This window comes from Anopheles ziemanni, chromosome X (genome assembly GCF_943734765.1).
Source record: "Anopheles ziemanni chromosome X, idAnoZiCoDA_A2_x.2, whole genome shotgun sequence".
NCBI classification, from domain to species: domain Eukaryota; kingdom Metazoa; phylum Arthropoda; class Insecta; order Diptera; family Culicidae; genus Anopheles; species Anopheles ziemanni.
In genome coordinates, this window is record NC_080707.1 from 5,085,348 (window position 1) to 5,104,003 (window position 18,656).

General features: G+C 43.3%; 1 protein-coding gene across 1 annotated transcript in view; it reads right to left on the reverse strand.

The window, feature by feature from the left end:
• Window positions 1-11,207, reverse strand: part of LOC131290622 (uncharacterized) — a 101,293-nt gene extending 90,086 nt beyond the window's left edge. Inside the window, exon 1 of the mRNA XM_058319785.1 lies at window positions 11,147-11,207. Within this exon, the coding sequence (XP_058175768.1) occupies window positions 11,147-11,207 (61 nt within the window). The remainder of the gene's footprint in view (window positions 1-11,146) is intronic.
• Window positions 11,208-18,656: the final 7,449 nt, after the last annotated feature.

Below are 18,656 nucleotides of genomic sequence, written 5' to 3' on the forward strand. Positions count from 1 at the left end.
TATATTTTGTCAATATTGTTATATTTTATCTATTCCGTCAACAAACAAGAACATCTAAGAATAACACTAAAATTAATTTTGCTTATAAAACGCACATTCTTGTCCTTAAGGCACTAAATTTTATGATTTATTTACTTATTCCATCGATTCCTCTTTATAAATCGAGAACAAAACTAAAGCTTTTTGACAATAGTTACTTACATACACAATTTAGTGAAATAATTTGCAACATTAGTCATACTTTTCGTAAAGCAAATACTTATAAAGTTAAGAAAAAAATGTTTTATAGTTTTAGCTAACAAATATACGGTAAAAAAATAAGAAATTTAATTATATGATTCATCACTGGGTATTAATTGATCCGGCTCATGTAAAACAACAGTCTTTCAAGCAACCAATTGTGTTAAACTATAGCTACAAGTAGATCAATTTCACACAACGTAGAATTCAGAATAGGAAGTGGGAACGCCTTCCAAAAGACCTATCCATAAAAGACCTGGATCTCTGCCTCCTCAGGTTTTTGTACGGCTTCACCGCCACACCTGGACTAATTACTCCTTCCCTTTGCGCCGTTACAGTCAGTTTAGCGTAAAAACAGTACTTTCTACTACTTTCCGATTGCTTCTTTGCCGAAGTGAAGCCACACTGTGGTTGGCCCGGCGCAATACCCCCAACTTAGACAGAATGATTTTGGTAAAATCCTGGCTTTCCGCCTACTTTTTTAACCTCGAGTTTTCCTTCATTGTACCCAGACACAACTTTTTGTAAGTTGAAAAAAAGAGAAACGCTCATCCAAGTTTTTCGTCGCGGCCCTAATCAAACCGAGACCTTGCCATCTTCGATGTCCTTAATCCACCGGAAGCACGCCCGCGAGCCGGGAGAATACCACCGTGCGAGGGTACACTGTCTAACTAGCACGTGGAAGAATTTGCTTCCCACCTTTCTGCACCGCTTCAACTGCTTCGGATCAATGAAGTACCTTTAGGTATCTACTTAAAAGCGGTTATCCGACAGCTCCGGAATGTTAAAGTTGCTGGTTTCTGTCAAAGTTTGTAAAATATTACAACATAAAAAAAAACCGAAGTAATGCTAACTAGTCAATCAGAGACCATTAAGATTTTTTTCGATTCTGAACAAATAAAAAACTCAAGAATGCTTAAGACACAATAGTTCAAGCAACTTGTTTAAATATTCAGATATTAAATTAAAATTTCACTCAAAGTTGATTCATAATGTCAAACAAGCATACGCATAAGTTAAGTGTTTTCTTAATTTGATTTAATTTAATGAAGATTTGATGAACACATAAGATTTTTTTAACTGTTGTATGAGTAATACGTTTATCTTCAATGAGATGTAGATCTGAAAACAGACGCAAGTAGATTTCAGTATCAGACTACCAGTGTTTGTCTTGTACAAAGAAGTTGCAGCAAATAAAGAACGCTAGAATAAAACTTGAAAGAAGCAAAACAGTAGACCGCATTTGAGCATTGCTTGTCAAATTATAAAGCATTTTAGGCTGCGATGAAAGCTACACTTAATTATTCTTTCAGTATAGAGCATTAAATATTCCTTGAACATTTTGACAAAATATTACATTCAACAACAGTTTTAACAGTTTTTTTTTAAATCCTATTCAACCGTTTATTTGAACGGCTTTTATAGGTTAAACAATATAAGCTTACTGGGTACCGCATGCCCAACTGTCTTTTCAAGCAAACCACATACATGAAGTTTCTAAGTCTGGGTCGTTGTTGGACAGATTACATTATCCTTTGTGTAAGACTTTATATTTATATGTTTAAAAAGACTCCTTTCAAATAAACAACCTAGCCGTTTTCCTTGTGGTACTGTCCCTCAGCCGTTACGTCCCACGTCAAAGCAAACATGATTTGACGATTATAAATTATTATATAATAAAGAAAACAAAGGTAGCGGGCGTTCTGTGGAAGATTCCGAACGGCAGGGCCTGCGCTTGAGGGATAAGAACCCGGCACGTTTGTGATGTCGGTGTTTTTCCTCTCAAGTCTGACATTTCTTATTGAAGGGCGGCAGTGAAAGAACTGCTGAAACACTTTATGTTACCCTGCCAGGGAAGCTGGACGGAAGGCTTACTTCGTGCCAAAATGGGGATGGGAAAGAATTTTTTCCAACGGTGGGACCTTCAAGCGGGAAAACGGACAGCCTGGTTTGCCGTCCTTAATGAATTGCTGTCGAACCGCTTCGAGCTCGCGGGCAGCAACGGGATGGCACTCCGGACTTCTCCTCTTGCTCTTCCACCGCCTACACTGACTCTTGAGACGCGGAAGAAGTTCGTTAAAGGCGCGTATTCGTCTGGGTGGCACGCGGCAACCAACTCGCAAGCGTATCGCCGGTTGGCCATGGCAGGCCAAAATAATTTTAATTAAATTTCCGACACTGTCAAATTTCACACTGGCATGGCCGTTTGTCACTGCCGTCAATTGGCCGTTTCTTTGGGCGCTGGGCAACTTGCCTTCTCGCGTTATGAAAGTCTCCTGGTAAATCGTCCATCCCTAATCTACCCTGATCCTTTTCTTCGGGATATTTGCAGAGTATGCCCTTGCTATTGCTAATACCCTACCCATTGGTACTATTTTTTTATGGGTCTATGGCTTCCCCCATTCTTCTTCGTCGAACACCTCTAACTTTCTCTCTCCTTTTCTCTCTTTCTATTTCTTCTGCATCATCACTGGTGTGACGGCCGTCTTCGGTAATACATACCCATTAAGTACTTTTCCCATCTGTGTTCAGGTTCCCCAATAGTGAGGCCACTTGCTTTGGTTTCGGTACCGATTTAAGCCCTTTGGATTGATTCTGATAGGATGGAATGTTTTCCATAAATTTACACCCACATTGCCATTGAGCATTGCAATAAAACATTACTATCCACATTTTATTACACCACTGGAATACACTTAGGTTTTCCAACAAACTAACATTCTATGCGAACGCCAAATCCACCAAATATAAGTCACAAAATAAAACACTTTCTCGAACGATACACAATTAATAAGAAAAGCGCACATATTTGCAATTGGTAGCGAATTGTAGTAGAACCACTTGAGCAGGTACTTGAAATCGGCTGAGCGAAGATGGTTAATGGGTTTTCCTAACTTGATGAACATTCATTGATTCCCGTTCTGAGATAGTGTTGCTTATGACTTGTATTTCTTTGCTAATACCGTTGCTTTTAAGATCGTGAGTGTTTCGTACCACTTCTTATTTCTTTGCTTCTTCAATGATACTATTGCTTTTCGTGTTTTGCGAATGAGTGACATCAAACTGATATTCAACATATCAACAATATTGTAGGGACTTAGAGGGATATGAAGAGAGACAGAGGTAGAGAGAAAGAAATTGAAAGGGAAGCAGGATACATGTATGAATAAGCGTTGAAGAAAAAATAAATGAGCCAGTTGAGTAAGAACTCTCAACTGGAACACATATAAAGCGAGAGTGTGACGTTTTGATTTGATAATCTTTGCTTATCATGTAATATCACCTCGTCATGTTACCGATAGTCAACTCGAGTTTCATTGACACCAACACTAACAACAGCCGTAACCATGAATTAGACAAAATGGCATACATAGTCTCTTTTCCCCACTTTTTAATCCAAAAGTTCTGAGAATTAGAGATATCTTTAATAAAATTAAGAAATCGAGATCTTCGATTGCATCATTTTTTTTTTTTTGACAAGTCCTAACATATTACACTATTATGGATAAATAAAATAATCAATTCCTAACCAAAAAATTATTGTACCTCCCGATGAAAATGGAACCTTGATCTCCTGGGTTGGATATGAGAGTGATTGAAAAGTAAAATGCGATGAGAAATGTGAAAAAACGTATGTATTGGTTAAAATCGCCTACAATGAATGCTCCAGTTAAGAGATAAAAAAAATATGACAAATTTATAAGCAGCTTTGATAATCAGCTAAGTATTACCAATATTACATCTCAGTAAGATACGATTTTTATAAGCGTCACCAGAACTTCGTCTAGTACCAGACCACACGGTTATGATACAAAGCACAAACTCATCAAAAATACCAATGTAGCCGGCACATTCACACAGTTTACACACATGATGTTTTACACCATACTGCCCAACACTACTATTCGACAATTTCCAGCAATATGTGTAATGAAATTGCAGTAAGTAAATCACTAATCACATCGCATCGGTTGCTTTAAGTGGATTTGATCGAAAGCTTTTTTCACTCTCCGACAAAACCATTTTGGTCACTTTTGTGTATTAGCGCTCCGCATGAAACTCACTTTGAACTTCCGGGCTGTTTTAGCTTGGAGAAAAGTTATCTACACTGTCCTTTAGTTTCTAACTGCTTTGTATAAAACCCACAGTAACTGATACTGATAGCAACTTCTTTGTGACACTTAACTTGAAGCTTCTTAACACTAAATGTTTTTGCACACCACAAAGCGAATTCTAAAGAATTGTAGCACCATACTTACCCAAATTCCCGAATTCAATTCAACAAACATACTACACTTCAGGTATACTTTATCAGATGAGCCATAAAACAAACAAACGAACCCGAATACAACAGCAAGAACAAAAGCTCTTTACAACAACAAAAAATTAATGACGTTCCATTGACTGCTTTCGGGAACTGTCAAACCCAAAAGTTGCACAACAACGCAATTATTAAGTTCTGGTTTGAGCTTCAAAAACGCGTTGGAAGCACAATTGTGCCTAATATACATAGATGAAAGCAATGAATCATTGCCACATATTCTAAACTTCTAGCCAGGTTGATAACCTATCTTCTGATCTCATATTAAGTACCAAATTTCTAATTATGGTTAAAAAAAACTGCTTTTTTACACTACGTCTCACTCTCTTTATTCAACAGATTGTAGCTGGAGTGTCAACTTTATATAGCAGTCGTTACAGCTACTGAAAATGCCTGGTATTCTACGAATCTCGATCAAGCTCTTCAACTAATTGTTCTGTTCGTAAGTGGCGTTTTAAATCTCCGGGGTTGGTTGAGGTTTGCAATTATATTCTTTCGCATCGTTGTCCCCCAAACGCGTTGCCCCGTCGAGACGGGTGAGCTGCTCATGCACGGTGGACATGTATCCACCGCCTTCAACAGGTTAACCGTGCACGACGAGAGAACACGGCCGCCGCATCGGGCAATGGGCCAACTTATCCGAACTCGTTCGAGGGTTTCCAACTACACGGACGTGTAGCAGGAACTGGCAACAAACACATCGCTCAGCAGCTACAGTTGTTGAACATTGACGTGCCCTCGGTATCATATGGTCTAGACTGCACACACGATTGTTGTCCTGCTCAGAACTTATGGGTAGATGCATGCGGCCTTCGTTCGCAACACTTACACAGTGACTGCAGCTACATGTATAGATTTAAATATACATACATTCTTTCTACAATTTCTATGATTTGTTCAAAATCAACAGCAGAATATGGAATAAGGAAATATACATTGAAATATTTTAGTTTCTAAACGCGAAGTTCGAAGAACTCTCTTTTCGTTTCCTGAATATGATTCCAGGAACGAAAAACTGCCTGTACAAACCGAGATAAGAGGTAGTTATGCATCTAACAGAGTAATGTAAATAAACGAAGTCGATTTGTAAAGTCTTGATCGATTGCAGTAGGTTTGAAAGTGTCACTCGTCTGAGCAGAAAACTCAAGCTGTAATTAAAACACATATAGCAACGCTGTTTGTGGCGCGGTATGAAACAAGTGAGTTGAAAGAAATAGCTCTGAGGCTTATAAGAAGATCCCTACCGATTGATAGCAACATTGAAGTGGGAAGGTGAAAGGTTGCATAGCTTCCGTTACGGCGAAGGTGTACTGCTACGTTGTGGTAGTAACCAAAAAGGAAGCACACACACACACACATTCGTTTTTTCTATGTAGCAGATGGAACACTGAGGGATTTTTCTGACTTTCAACATAGCTTCCGTTTAACATACGCACTTGGACCGAATTCCTCCTCCGCATGGTGACCAACGGGGGCAATAACAGCGAGAGTAAACGCATTAAAGCAAGTTGCTCGTACCATCGCAGCTCCCACATACAGAGGCAGCCAAGTGAACCCGCATCGGCAAACAACGGCAAACAGGCAAAGCAGCGGCAGCCCATCAAGCACCAGCTAGGCGAAGAAGCCCATCAAGAAAACGCGCTGCAAACGGGAACGGAGCTGATGGGGCCGGCGTGTTTCCGTTTCCCGGGCACGAGATTTCGCCATCCGGAACGGGGCGATATCTTGCCGAGCGTGGCAACGCTTCCGCCGCCACCTGCGCGCTCTGCAACGTGAGTTGTGCCGAGCTCAATACGGTATCGATTGGGTGACACACAAACATTCAGACCGAGTGGCAGCGGATAGACACCAGAATAGCGGCGACATTTTCCATTGCCAGGCGTCCGTCTTCCCTTTTGGTTGCTGCAGCAGAAAAGTGCTGCTGGTAGAAGAGCAATCCAGAGCCAGGATACCATTAGCTCGATCGGCAGGACCTACTCTATTCTGCTTGATTTCATAATACACGAGCTCCTGCAGGTGGTGGAGGGGGACTGCGAAGAGACGGTCTTCACTGTCGAACCCACCCCCACACACACACACTTTCCCGCAATCGTCCGTAATCATTGCCAACTGTCACCATTTCTAATGCTCCGTGTTGACCGAGACGGTGGGCGAAGGCGAAGAACAAACTCAACCCCCGAAGTGGAATCGCGATAATGATAACGTTTCACCCCACGACAAGCACGGCTGATTGATAGGCGCCAAGTTTAAAATAGGGCATGATTAACGCCACATGCCCGTTTGATGCTCCAAGAACGCCGCTAAAACGGGGGACCTGGTAGAGCGGGCTGCCGCAACGTCCGTTGTTCATCATCCCGGAAGTAGCACGCCATCACGACGGAACGACTCGAGTACCGTCTATTACTAATACCAATGTTCAATGTTCATATCGAACGTTTTATTTACCTTGACGTGGAAGGAATTCTCCGACAAACAAAGAGAAATGATCGGAAAATTGATCTATCGAATCCTCTGCGTAAAAGCAAAGCAAACCCGTCCAAATTATTAATATAACTCATGTTTAGGGTATCACTTAATCATATCGCACCAGCCTACTTCTTGTACTAGTGATGGGTAAATTCTACAAAAAATCGGAACCGCTTCCGAATGACTCCACGAATATCGGAAGCGGCTCCGTAAGGTAGGTGCAATACTCCGAGCTTGGAACCGTCCGGAGCCGTCCAGAGTCGTCCGGAGCAGTCCGGAACAGCCCGGAGCCGCTAGTCGACAGCCGGAGCCGTCGGAGCCGTCCGGAACCGTCCGGAACCATCCGGAACCTTCCGGAACCTACCGGAGCCGGAGCCGTCCGGAGCCGTTCGGAGCCGTCCGGAGCCGTTCGGAGCCGTCGGAAGCCGTTCGGAGCCGTCCGGAGCCGCTAGTCGGCAGCCGGAACCGACCGGAGCCGTCCGGAGCTGTCCGGAACCTTCCGGAACCTACCGGAGCCGGAGCCGTCGGAGCCGTCCGGAGCCGTCCGGAGCCGTCCGGAACCGTCCGGAACCGTCCGGAACCGTCCGGAGCCGCTAGTCGGCAGCCGGAACCGACCGTAGCCGGAGTCATTCGGAGCCGTCCGGAGCCGTCTGGAACCGTCCGGAGCCACCCGGAGCCATCTCCGGCTCCGGTTCCGGACGGCTCCGGACGGTTCCGGACAGAATCGTGGGTTTTACTAAGCCGGAATCGGAGCCGGTTTAAATATGCTCGGAAGCGGTTCCGGACGGTGGGTGCGGTTCCGAGAACCCATCACTACTTTGTACACCCGTTACCAACCGTTGTACAGTCATCCGTGCTGTGAAGTTCGGCTGTTCTGTCGCATGAGCCAAACTTGCTCAGCTGTTGCTCCGATTGGCTCGAGCTGATTCGTTCGAGCTGAGCAAGGAGACTGAACCGACCAAAATTCATATGCTCGGTGGATCTACCCATGAGGTAGAAAACCTAAGACCGAAAAAGAAACCACCGATCACTTTTATTTCACGCCTTTTTATTTGTCATTTGTTATTCCTACGTTTGTTATTCCTCGCAAGCGAAATCGTCCATGTTTGTTCTAGTTTTATTTTTAGCATACTTCGAAATTGCTATTTCATAATATTCCACCAGTTCTTATTTTAACCAAGGCTCAAAGATGGCGTTTGTTTTCATTTGTCCTGTTTCGATATAATCTTTTATGTGTGACTGAAAGTTAAAAGCCACCAGCAAAACTATGTATATTTTCCCGTGCACATGATTTTCCTCGTCACAGTCTAAATTGATCAAAGTTTCCAATAACTAGACCACGAAAAAGCAAAAGATCACACTTAAAAGATGATCAATTACAGCTTCCAATCGAAAATGATTAAGTGGTCCCGGTTTACGATTTACAAACCCTATTAACGCATTTTTCACTCATTCCGAGTGCTTAGTTTTTCTTCGTTCTGTTTCAAACTAAATTTGCACCTCCAAAGGTCGTGTTTTAATCCGTATGTACGGTGGCCGTTGGGCCTATCTTTGTTTCTCTATTCTTTAGCTTCTTTCCGCGGTGTGGGCTGAGCTAATCAGCGTAACTCAGTCAACTGGAAACACGACACTTTTCTTCGTATAGTGCTTATAAGTACGGTAGTGCCCAGGTAGTAAACCTAAGCAACCTCTGATATTACTTTTCACTTATATTTATCACTTATAGTTTCCACTTTTTGAAATGAGCAGCGAGGAGGACCAAACTTGTTTTTCTACTTAGATTTTCGGTACACTTCCACATTGCTTTACCATTGTTAGTTTTCGCCTTTAGGTCCTTGATAGGATATATTTTCTTTTGTATTGTTTCGGTATAATGTTTCCGTTTGAATTGCCTGGGATTCACTTGCGAGTGTGAGTATTGTTACCCAATTATTTTTCACGTTGCAGTACAAATTGATCGATTGATCGTTTTTAGATTCTTTGGACTAATAAGATGAATTTTTAAATTTACATGTAAAACAACATGAGAAAATGTAAATTATCTATCAAATCATATTGTTAATGCATTTGTAGAGCTAATTAAAAATCCAATCTGAATCGTAATCCCATCATAAATTAACGAAGCGGCTTCGAACTATACCGTCATGTTGAATTTTTCTCCCGATATTCCCAATGTAAATCATTTGACATTTGTTATAAAATATGTATCTGAGTGACGGAATACTTTTACATTTATGAGAGTTATTTTCCATTGCCGAACATAGAAACTGTTTAACAATAATGTAAAAATATATAATGGATTACAAGCTGTTATAAAACAAATAAGTCCAACTTTGGCTTTTAGTGTAGAATAATAAAGGGCAATGGGAAAGTCTGGAGGGCCCCGGAATAGATGAAATGCAGGAATTCCGCAGGCAATCCGCATCCGCGAGGTCGATGACATATGTTCGGCGTCAAATAAAACGCGACAGCATCAATTTGAAGCGTCCACCGTTTTGGCTCGCCCCGGGGAATAGTTTGTTTGGTGGTTTTCAGCAAGTGCCCCCAGCGGGAATTCGCGAGCGTTTGCTAGTTCTGCCGAACAGTCCCTGAGCTAGGCTCCGAGACTGCCAAAAAACCCCAAGGGGCGAGCCACCACGCGGAACCACCACGGGCTACCGAATTGACATCCTGCATAAACGATTGCGTATGAGTGTTGTGGCTAGTGGTCGCGCGAATATGCGATTTGGTGGGGGGGGGGGGGATGCGTTGATTCGTCCTTATCCAGCCCCGGGGCGGATCGATCGATTCGCTCTGTTGAGGAAGGAAGGAAGGAAGGGGCACTAGGAAACGAAGGATGGCATGCTGGGGGAAAGACAATGATGGCACGTCCAACGAGCACGTCGTTGCCGCAGCGCCTCCCCCAAGCCAACCCCCCCACGAACACCTTTATTTACACACCCACGCACACACAAACACACACACACACCCGCACGCACGCACGCACGTAGCAGACAGAATTTTTAGTTCAGTGGCGTCCAGAAAGCTCTGCCGCTCATTTGAACGCAATCTTGAATTCGAACCGTGCTGGGTGGCGAGATGTGGGGAGATGGGTGTGCGGGGGTTGCCTGCAGTGACAAACTATGCTGTCGAATGTTCCCCCAGCACCCCCCGGAAAACCCTCGAGAAACACGCCTTTCGGGGGTGGTTTCAGAACAATCGATGCTCTAACGAAGGGCCCAAACAAACCAAGTCGCTCACCATTTTCCCGACATCGTCCTCGTTTCGGAATGTTATCATGCCAGCAGCGCGCACACTATCCTCCAACCTCCATTTATTTCTCTTTCTCTCGCCTATATATTTCTCTTTCTCGCTATCTCTCTCTCCCTCGTGTTCTCTTTTTTTACTTGATCATGCTCTCATCTTCTTCGCCCCACCACCCAAACCATGTTGGTCCGTATCAACTCTGCCCACCGAGCAGGAACGTGTTGAAATGCCAGTGTATGTGTGTTTCCGTGTTTTTTTACCACCCTCCCCCTCCCCCACCTTTCCGGTGGAATCTTTCGTGTGAGCATAATTCTTTGGAGTGTCAGTTTCCTTCGCACGGGCCATCCAGTCCGTCACCCCCGCAACCCACATCCGCCAGGTAAAAAACATCGTGGAAGAGTTAAGAAAACACCAAAAAAAAAACAGGAGAGAAACGAACAGTGTGTACACAACACGGTGGGCACGGAAGGAATTGGGACAGGAGACAGGTCCTGGTCCGTTGCTAGTATGTGTAGTTTTATTGTGTGCTTCCCCCCCCCCCCCCCCCCCCCCCCTTCGTGTCACACACACACAAAACCGCACACCACCACTACCCATTTGTCCCTCCTCCCTTTCCCGGGGCTGGAAAAGCTCGAGGGAATTCAACGGGAATAGTCGAACTTCTGCGAACTGGAGAGAAGAAAAAAGGACGAAGAGGATGGGGAGAAGTTGGTGGGGATATTTGCGAACAGGCGTCCGGAACGTGGGCCGGAAGCACTCTCGCCTCTGCGGGGAGGGTGAGGATGGGGTACGGTAGGAACGCTGCTAACGCATTCCTCGCTACATTTCTTCCCCCAAACCCGCCGGATGGCATCTGTTGCTTGTTATACTTACTCGTTTGCACGTAAATGATGGCGATAATCAATAGCAAGCAGGTTATCCAAATTTTATCCATTATTGTGCGCCCGGTTATGGTTCCTTTCTGTTTCGTTTGTTTGTGTGACGTGTTTTTTGCGTCTCGAGGAATTCTTCTGCGAATATGTCTTTCTATAACTGTGGTCCGTTTCTTCCTTGCGCGTCGTTCCAGCTCTCTGCTTTCCGGACTGGCTTTGTCGGGAGAGGGATAGGAATGGGGGCGGGGGGAAGATCCTTCAGCACACTTCGCTCTGTTTGCAATCACTTATCGGAAAATACGCGCGCCTCAGCGTTGGAGCCTGCAGTTTGAAGGTACGCTTTTCCGGTGGAAAGCTGCTCACGGAAGCATTCGCGCTTGGCCCGATGCTAGAAAAAACCACACGTACGAGTGTGCACACGCGTATACTCACAAACACACACACACACACGCGCACACCGACACACACGCACACGGCACTATTCTGAGCACTAGAATATTCGGGATAACAAAATGGCTCGTTACACTTGAAGCGGTGGTTTTATCACGCTGACCGTTTTGTCACGCACGGTGGAGGGGAGGAGGGCCGAGTGGGTGTGCCTACCAACCCACCAAAGATATACAGCAACCGCAACAGCCTTAATGGTGGCCGTACGCCGAACTTATCAATTGACGTTTGATAGAAGAGTTGATGTGGTTGAATTTCCAACACGCCGCTGCTGCTAAGTGATTTGATTTTCTCCGCTTCCAACACTTGCACACACACACGACCGCGGTCTCACCCAGCTTCACTTGAAAATTGGCTTATAACCAGAAGACGCACTCGCGCACGAGCCCCGCTCCAGCAGCGTTGCACCGGAATGTTTGGTTGTGCCGTCCAGGTTTCTTTCCTATGCCTGCCCTTCGAAGCCACATCCGGTTGAACCAACTGCACCTGTGGACACACCCGAATGGATGAGGATAATAAGAGGAGATAACCGTTATCAACTATCTACCATCGAATTGTTTCGATAACAACAAGAATCGTACCCCAAGAAGGGAGCTTATTAATGCTAAGTTTACACGAGAAACAAAAAGACTGAAATAAAAAACAAAAAACACAAAAAAAGAGACTTTTTTCGTTCCGTGACGACGTTACTATACGAGTGCCGATGCAAATGACGGCTCATGCAATGTTTATTTGAGAGTTTAACACATTGCTTTAGAAGCTTGCCCGAATAGTTTTAGCGGTCAAAATCCCTATTTTTAAAACGCTATGACTTCATTGTTTTTGAAGATCGTTCAAATCCATAAACTGTTACTTTCTAGTATATTTTTCGACTATCTTTGGTTCTTTTTTTCAACTTTTTATGTATGCAAAAAAATCCCTATTTTTAAATAGCTATGACTTCATTATTTTTGAAGATAAACTTTTACTTTCTAGTATATTTGTCGACTATCTTTGGTTCTTTTTTTTCAACTTTTTATGTACCTCTCATCATTCCTCTAGCTCAGTGTAAAGAAAAAAACAGGATGGGAATCGAATAGAATATCCGAATGGTTTTTAGAGGTCAAAATCCCTATTTTTAAAACACTATGACTTCATTATTTTTGAAGATTTTTCAAATCCATAAACTTTCACTTTCTAGTATATTTGTCGACTATCTTTGGTTCTTTTTTTCAACTTTTTATGTACCTCTCATCATTCCTATTCTTTTAGAGCAAAAAAATCCCTATTTTTAAAACACTATAACTTCATTATTTTTGAAGATTTTTCAAATCCACAAATTGTTACTTACTAGTATATTTGTTGACTATTTTTGGATCTTTTTTTTTCAACTTTTTATGTACCTCTCATCATTCCTCTAGCTCGGTGTAAAGAAAAAAACAGGATGGGAATCGAATAGAATACTCGAATGGTTTTTAGAGGGCAAAATCCCTATTTTTAAAACGCTATAACTTCATTATTTTTTAAGATTTTTCAAATCCACAAATTGTTACTTACTATTATATTTGTTGACTATCTTTGGTTCTTTTTTTCAACTTTTTATGTACCTCTCATCATTCCTATTCTTTTAGAGCAAAAAAATCCCTATTTTTAAAACGCTATAACTTCATTATTTTTGAAGATTTTTCAAATCCACAAATTGTTACTTTCTAGTATATTTGTCGACTATCTTTGGTTCTTTTTTTCAACTTTTTATGTACCTCTCATCATTCCTATTCTTTTAGAGCAAAAAAATCCCTATTTTTAAAACGCTATAACTTCATTATTTTTGAAGATTTTTCAAATCCATAAATTGTTACTTACTATTATATTTGTCGACTATCTTTGGTTCTTTTTTTCAACTTTTTATGTACCCCATCATTCCGCTAGCTCGATGTAAAGAAAAAACCACGCTTGAAATCGAAATTTAATCCAGTCCAGTTTTCAACTTTTATTTTATTTTATTTTTTTTCATGTAAATCCAGAAAAGCCTCCTTTAAAAACTAATTGCATATATTTAGGATAACAAAATAACGCCACAAATTAACCATCGAGATGGGGATTTAAAAACATTTCTTAGGTTGTTTCCGTCCTATGTTATGAGCTATACGTTACTATGGGAACTGGCGTTATGCATCGAAAAACCAAAAACGTCAAAAAGTAATAAACAAATAAAAAATCTTTGAAAAATCTTAAAAAAATAGTGAAGTTTAAAAAATATGGGTCGAAATGACCCCTAAAAACCATTCTAGGGATAATCTAGTTGGTTCGCAGAGCTGGTCGATCAGAAAAATCTAAAACTTTTGTTTAAGATGTAGCTTTCGATTTTAAGAAAAGCCTTTACTTTGTTAAAATATATCGATAGTTGCGTTAGGGTCAAACTGACCCCATTTTAAATTCAAGTGTTGAACTGTAAAAAGAACAGCAGAGAAGTAATTTGCTCACCGAAACGTTATCGACAAGCACCACAAACTACTCACTTCCATCCACACTCGCGCTCAGTACGAGGTGCGTAAATATTTTGCAAATCTATGTTTCACTCGCCAAACAAAAATCACATTTTCGCACATTTTGACAGTTGACTGACAGCACTTTGCGCTGCATGTAAACAAAGCATAACAGTTGTGTTTGATTAACAGCAAAGTTCTAGGAAAAAGGGATGCGCATTTTTTTCGGCGAACCCAACTGTTGGAAACATTAGTGCCAGAGGCAACATCGGAGGAAGACACCCAAGGAGTGACAGCTGCTGAACTTATTGAAAGCATATAGCAGCAAGTAGATACTCAATCTTATAAAGTCGTCCGTAACATCACCGAATCTTGGATCGACCAGGAAGAAGTTAGTGGTTAGACTGTTACATCATGAAAGAATGGGCTTTCGTCATGCCCAACACACTGAGCACAATGTCCTGTGGTTCAACTGTTGCTGCTAAAACACTCAGCATTCGGAACTAACAAGCACTACAAACCAGCAATTCTTCAACATCTATCCCTTTAGTACACTGTATAATTTAGTTCGTCGCTTATGTGGCGCTGTTTGGAATGCATATAGCGGAAGCTATCTCACTGCCAGGAAGGCGATCCGTGGGAGAAACTTTTCCAAGGGAAGTTTGAACTCTTTAAAAAAAATCCAATGCTTGCAATGCCGCGAGTCTTGCATGCCTCTACATCAACCCCCTCCCCCTCTTCTCTTACACACACAGGCGTGCGCACACAAACACACACACACACACACGCTCGCGAGCGCGCGCGCACACATACACACGGTAGCGATTGGATACGCTTCCGCCATTCCCCAAACGGCGCAAGCCTGTAGAGTTAGCGCGTGGGTGATACGGCCGGGGGGAGGGGGGTGGGTGGGTTGTTTTTAAGGTCACCTCGCTCGAAAAGGTTTCGTTGCGGTCGATTTGTTGCCTTCTAGTAGATCGTGCGTGTGTGCGCTCTACACGCATTTCTACCGGAACCTCCGCTAATTGATAAGCTGCCCTACCACGGTTTCAAACGGGTGGTAACTCCTTCACAGTCGTTTCTTCAACAGAAGCCCCGCTACCCATCCCCCATCGTCAACCCGTTCCCTCGCTACACAACGCTAGGTAAACATCAACCCAATAGCGTCACCTTTTCCAATGGACATAAGCGAAACAAAGCTCTCTAGGAGAATGGCCTCTAACTAAAACACCTCATGAACATCAAAGGTGGTCATCGTGGTCCTAACCAGATGTGGTGGACATTACCCAGCACTTTTCGTAGCATTTTCTCACAAATCATAGTGTTTTCATTCATCAAAAACCTCCTCGAGCGCTTAGCTCTGAAAATCTAAGATAGCATGATGGGAGCCATTTGATGTTCAGTGTTGTTGGAGTGTACGCCTATTCTCATCCTGGTCATTCGATCAAATGCTGTGGTCGGCCTTTGACCTACTTAACTTTGTGCTTCACTTTCCACAAGTAGTTTTCCTTTCCTGTTTTAAGCGCAAAAAACAAAAACAAAAAGAAATGGCGCTGGTTAAAAAGTCAAAGTTTCAATTCACGTCATCACGTTGATAGTCTTAACCAAAGGGTTTTATAGATTCCGCTAAATTATATATAAGGGATCTGATACAGGGAAAAGCACTGCACATTTGTTCAAACCTCCGATTTCGATATATGCTGCCGTCGGGCAATAGAATACATTCTCTTCTAGTGCTTGCAGCACGAGATCTACCCTTACCGGACACGAGTTGGGACCAAAGCCCAGCACACTGTTGCTGCATTTTATTTATTTTTTCTTTGCAAGCCGAAACTGGATAGTGATTGAATGGTGGCCCGTTTGGCGTGATCTCCAACTGGAGATCGAAGTTGTTGGATGAAATTGAATGATGCGTCACATTACTGCGCTCCGCTTGGAACGCTTTAAGGAGCCAAGGAAGAAGGTTGTCGAATCCCAGCTGTATACCGGGAAAATTTCGCAGAACATTGAAGTGCATATTAGAACACTGAAATGATCAGCATTGCATAAGACACACACACACCCACACACAAACACTCGAACGCACTCAAGTACACCAAAAAATTATGCAAACCCATCGAAGGAAAAAAACCCGCCATTAATAACAAAATCCAGTGATGATGGCTATGATGTCATTTCGGTGCATGGAGCGAATCTGGAGACCTCAACTCACCCGAGTCCAGAAGGATTGGTACCGGGCGGAGACTGCGTCGGCGGTGGGGGAGGCAGTCGGGGTAACTCCGGGGACCAGCTTGCCCTTCCCGCCAAGGGTGGGTGGCGTCGAAGTCCTAGGAACGCGGGATCAGGGTCGATCAGGCCTATCGCTTGCTCCTCTTCCCCTTGCAACTGCCTTTGCCAGCCCTGATGGTGCTGATGCGCTGCCTTTACTGCTGTAACTCGAGCACTTGCTGCGACAGGGCGCTCGCACAGGCTACGGGTATCGCCAAACTAGACTGTCGAACAGCTCTGTCCTGACTGACTGGCTCTCGCTAGCTGTGGCTGACCGGTCTTGGAGCCCCTTCGCGGCGGGTTCCCGCACGCAGCCCGCACACCAAAGCGAGAGGCGAACTGTGCTAGAGCGGGCACGAGCATGGCGAAAAGATGGTGAGGCTGAGGGTGTGGGCGCTCACTAATCCAGGACTCGTCGCTTGCGGTTGCGAGAAGAAAATACGCCTGAATGATGTGTATGTGCGTAGTGGCGTGTGTAGGTGTTTTTCTCCGTGTCTCCCTTGTGAGTATCTGTGCTGGAAACAGGGACACGATGAGCTCGAAACAGTCGTATATAAAAAAAACAAACGAACTCACTTCCAGTGATCTGAAGCAACACCCGTATGCTGAGTGCTACGGCGGATCAAAATATAAGACACTCACCCGCGGTTCCCAGCTCACCCACGCTTGGAAGCCTGCCTCTGGTAAGAGGTCATCCGATGTGTCCTCAATGGGCCTTCCAGCGAGTGCCCGCTGAAGCGCTGAGTGCACGGGTCAAAGGTCGCATGCAGCGACACTCGATGGAGCGTCCGGACGACCGGGACAATCATTTTACCTTTTTTTTTCCTTCTGTTCAGTCGGGTTGGCTGAATCAACCAGAACTGCATCCAGCCGTTGCAATCGTGCAAAAGCCGAGAAGTAAGCAGAATAAGTCGCTCGCCGGTCGGACCAGTGCCTCAGTTCATCGTGCCACCGTCTCGCTGATATGCAAACTCTTAATCATTATCCTCTTCAGGTAAACACATTATCTCGGTACTTTCTTGGAAGGTTTAAACCCACCACGATTAAAGGCCCAGGAACGAAGCGACCCCGTGCAATATCAGCATTGTACAGAAGATGTTGAAATATCGTATTTTTTTTTAATAATCACATCAGAACACATCAAATAAATAACCAAATGATTAGCTCAATTGTTGCTTTCTAAAATCAGAACACTTTAAAAAGTCGTGAACCAATTTCTTATTGCAGCGACTGTATAATACAATGACCTGAAGTTTTTTAGTTTTGCACAAGGTTATACAGCAATGGGAGGATGGAAAGTTTTAAGAATCTTAAAGGGTAAGTACTAAAGTCACTTTTAGGGAACTCAAGCAGTTGATAGAGCATATAAAAATACTAGTTACATATGAAAAGCAAAGCACGTCGGGGTTTAACACAATAATTTTAAAAATATGAATTGTGCCACTTACGATATAACAATCTACTCCAGCCAAAGACGAATAGGATCAGACGTAGAGCTGGAGCAAAGCCCTCTGATCCAATATTAGGAAGAGTGTAAAATGGATTAGTATCAAGCTACCCTAAGCATCCCTTCCAACAATGGCCGGACTCTTTTGCGGAGTGAAGGATAGCCAAACCAAAATATAAGCCTTCCAGCAGCTGACAAAAATTCATGGGATGATTTCACCCTCGGTTGCATCCGGTTGAGCTGACTCTTTGAAACAGTGACACATACACATCTCCAAGTATCCACAAACAGACTGATAAGCGAAGATACCGAAAAATGTTCAGTATACGATACAGTAACCAGAAAGAGAGAACAAGGGAGCGATTCAGAATAAGAATGTAGAGAGAAGAGAGAAAGAAAATATGATAAAGAGAGAGAACGAGAAAAATAGAGAGGGAGACAGATAGAGGAAGAATGTAAGGTAGGCTAGATAATTACGATAATTCGAAATTCATTGTCGACCCATCCACTACAGTCCACTCGACGGTGGTTCTGTGGGTCGGTTTCTTTACCCCTGTAAGAATGAAGATGGTAAAAATAAAACATTACATCCTCGTCTAATCAGCTAGATGATATAGTACGGAGGAGGCAATTGGTTAGGATACCCTTTTACCGCGGACTTTTGCAAGCGACTGAAATGAGTTAACCACACAAAGTCAAGCCCGCAAAAACGCACCATGGGCTGGGAAATGGAAAGTCGGAGAAAATGGGAAGACAAAAGACACCGCAATTCCCACCAGAAGGGGTTCTGAATTCCCATCTTTCGTAAAGCCGGGCCAAAAGGAGCAACAAACAAGGTCCGGTAGGCTATGTAGCCTTAATACCATTCCCAATGTTTCTGTGCC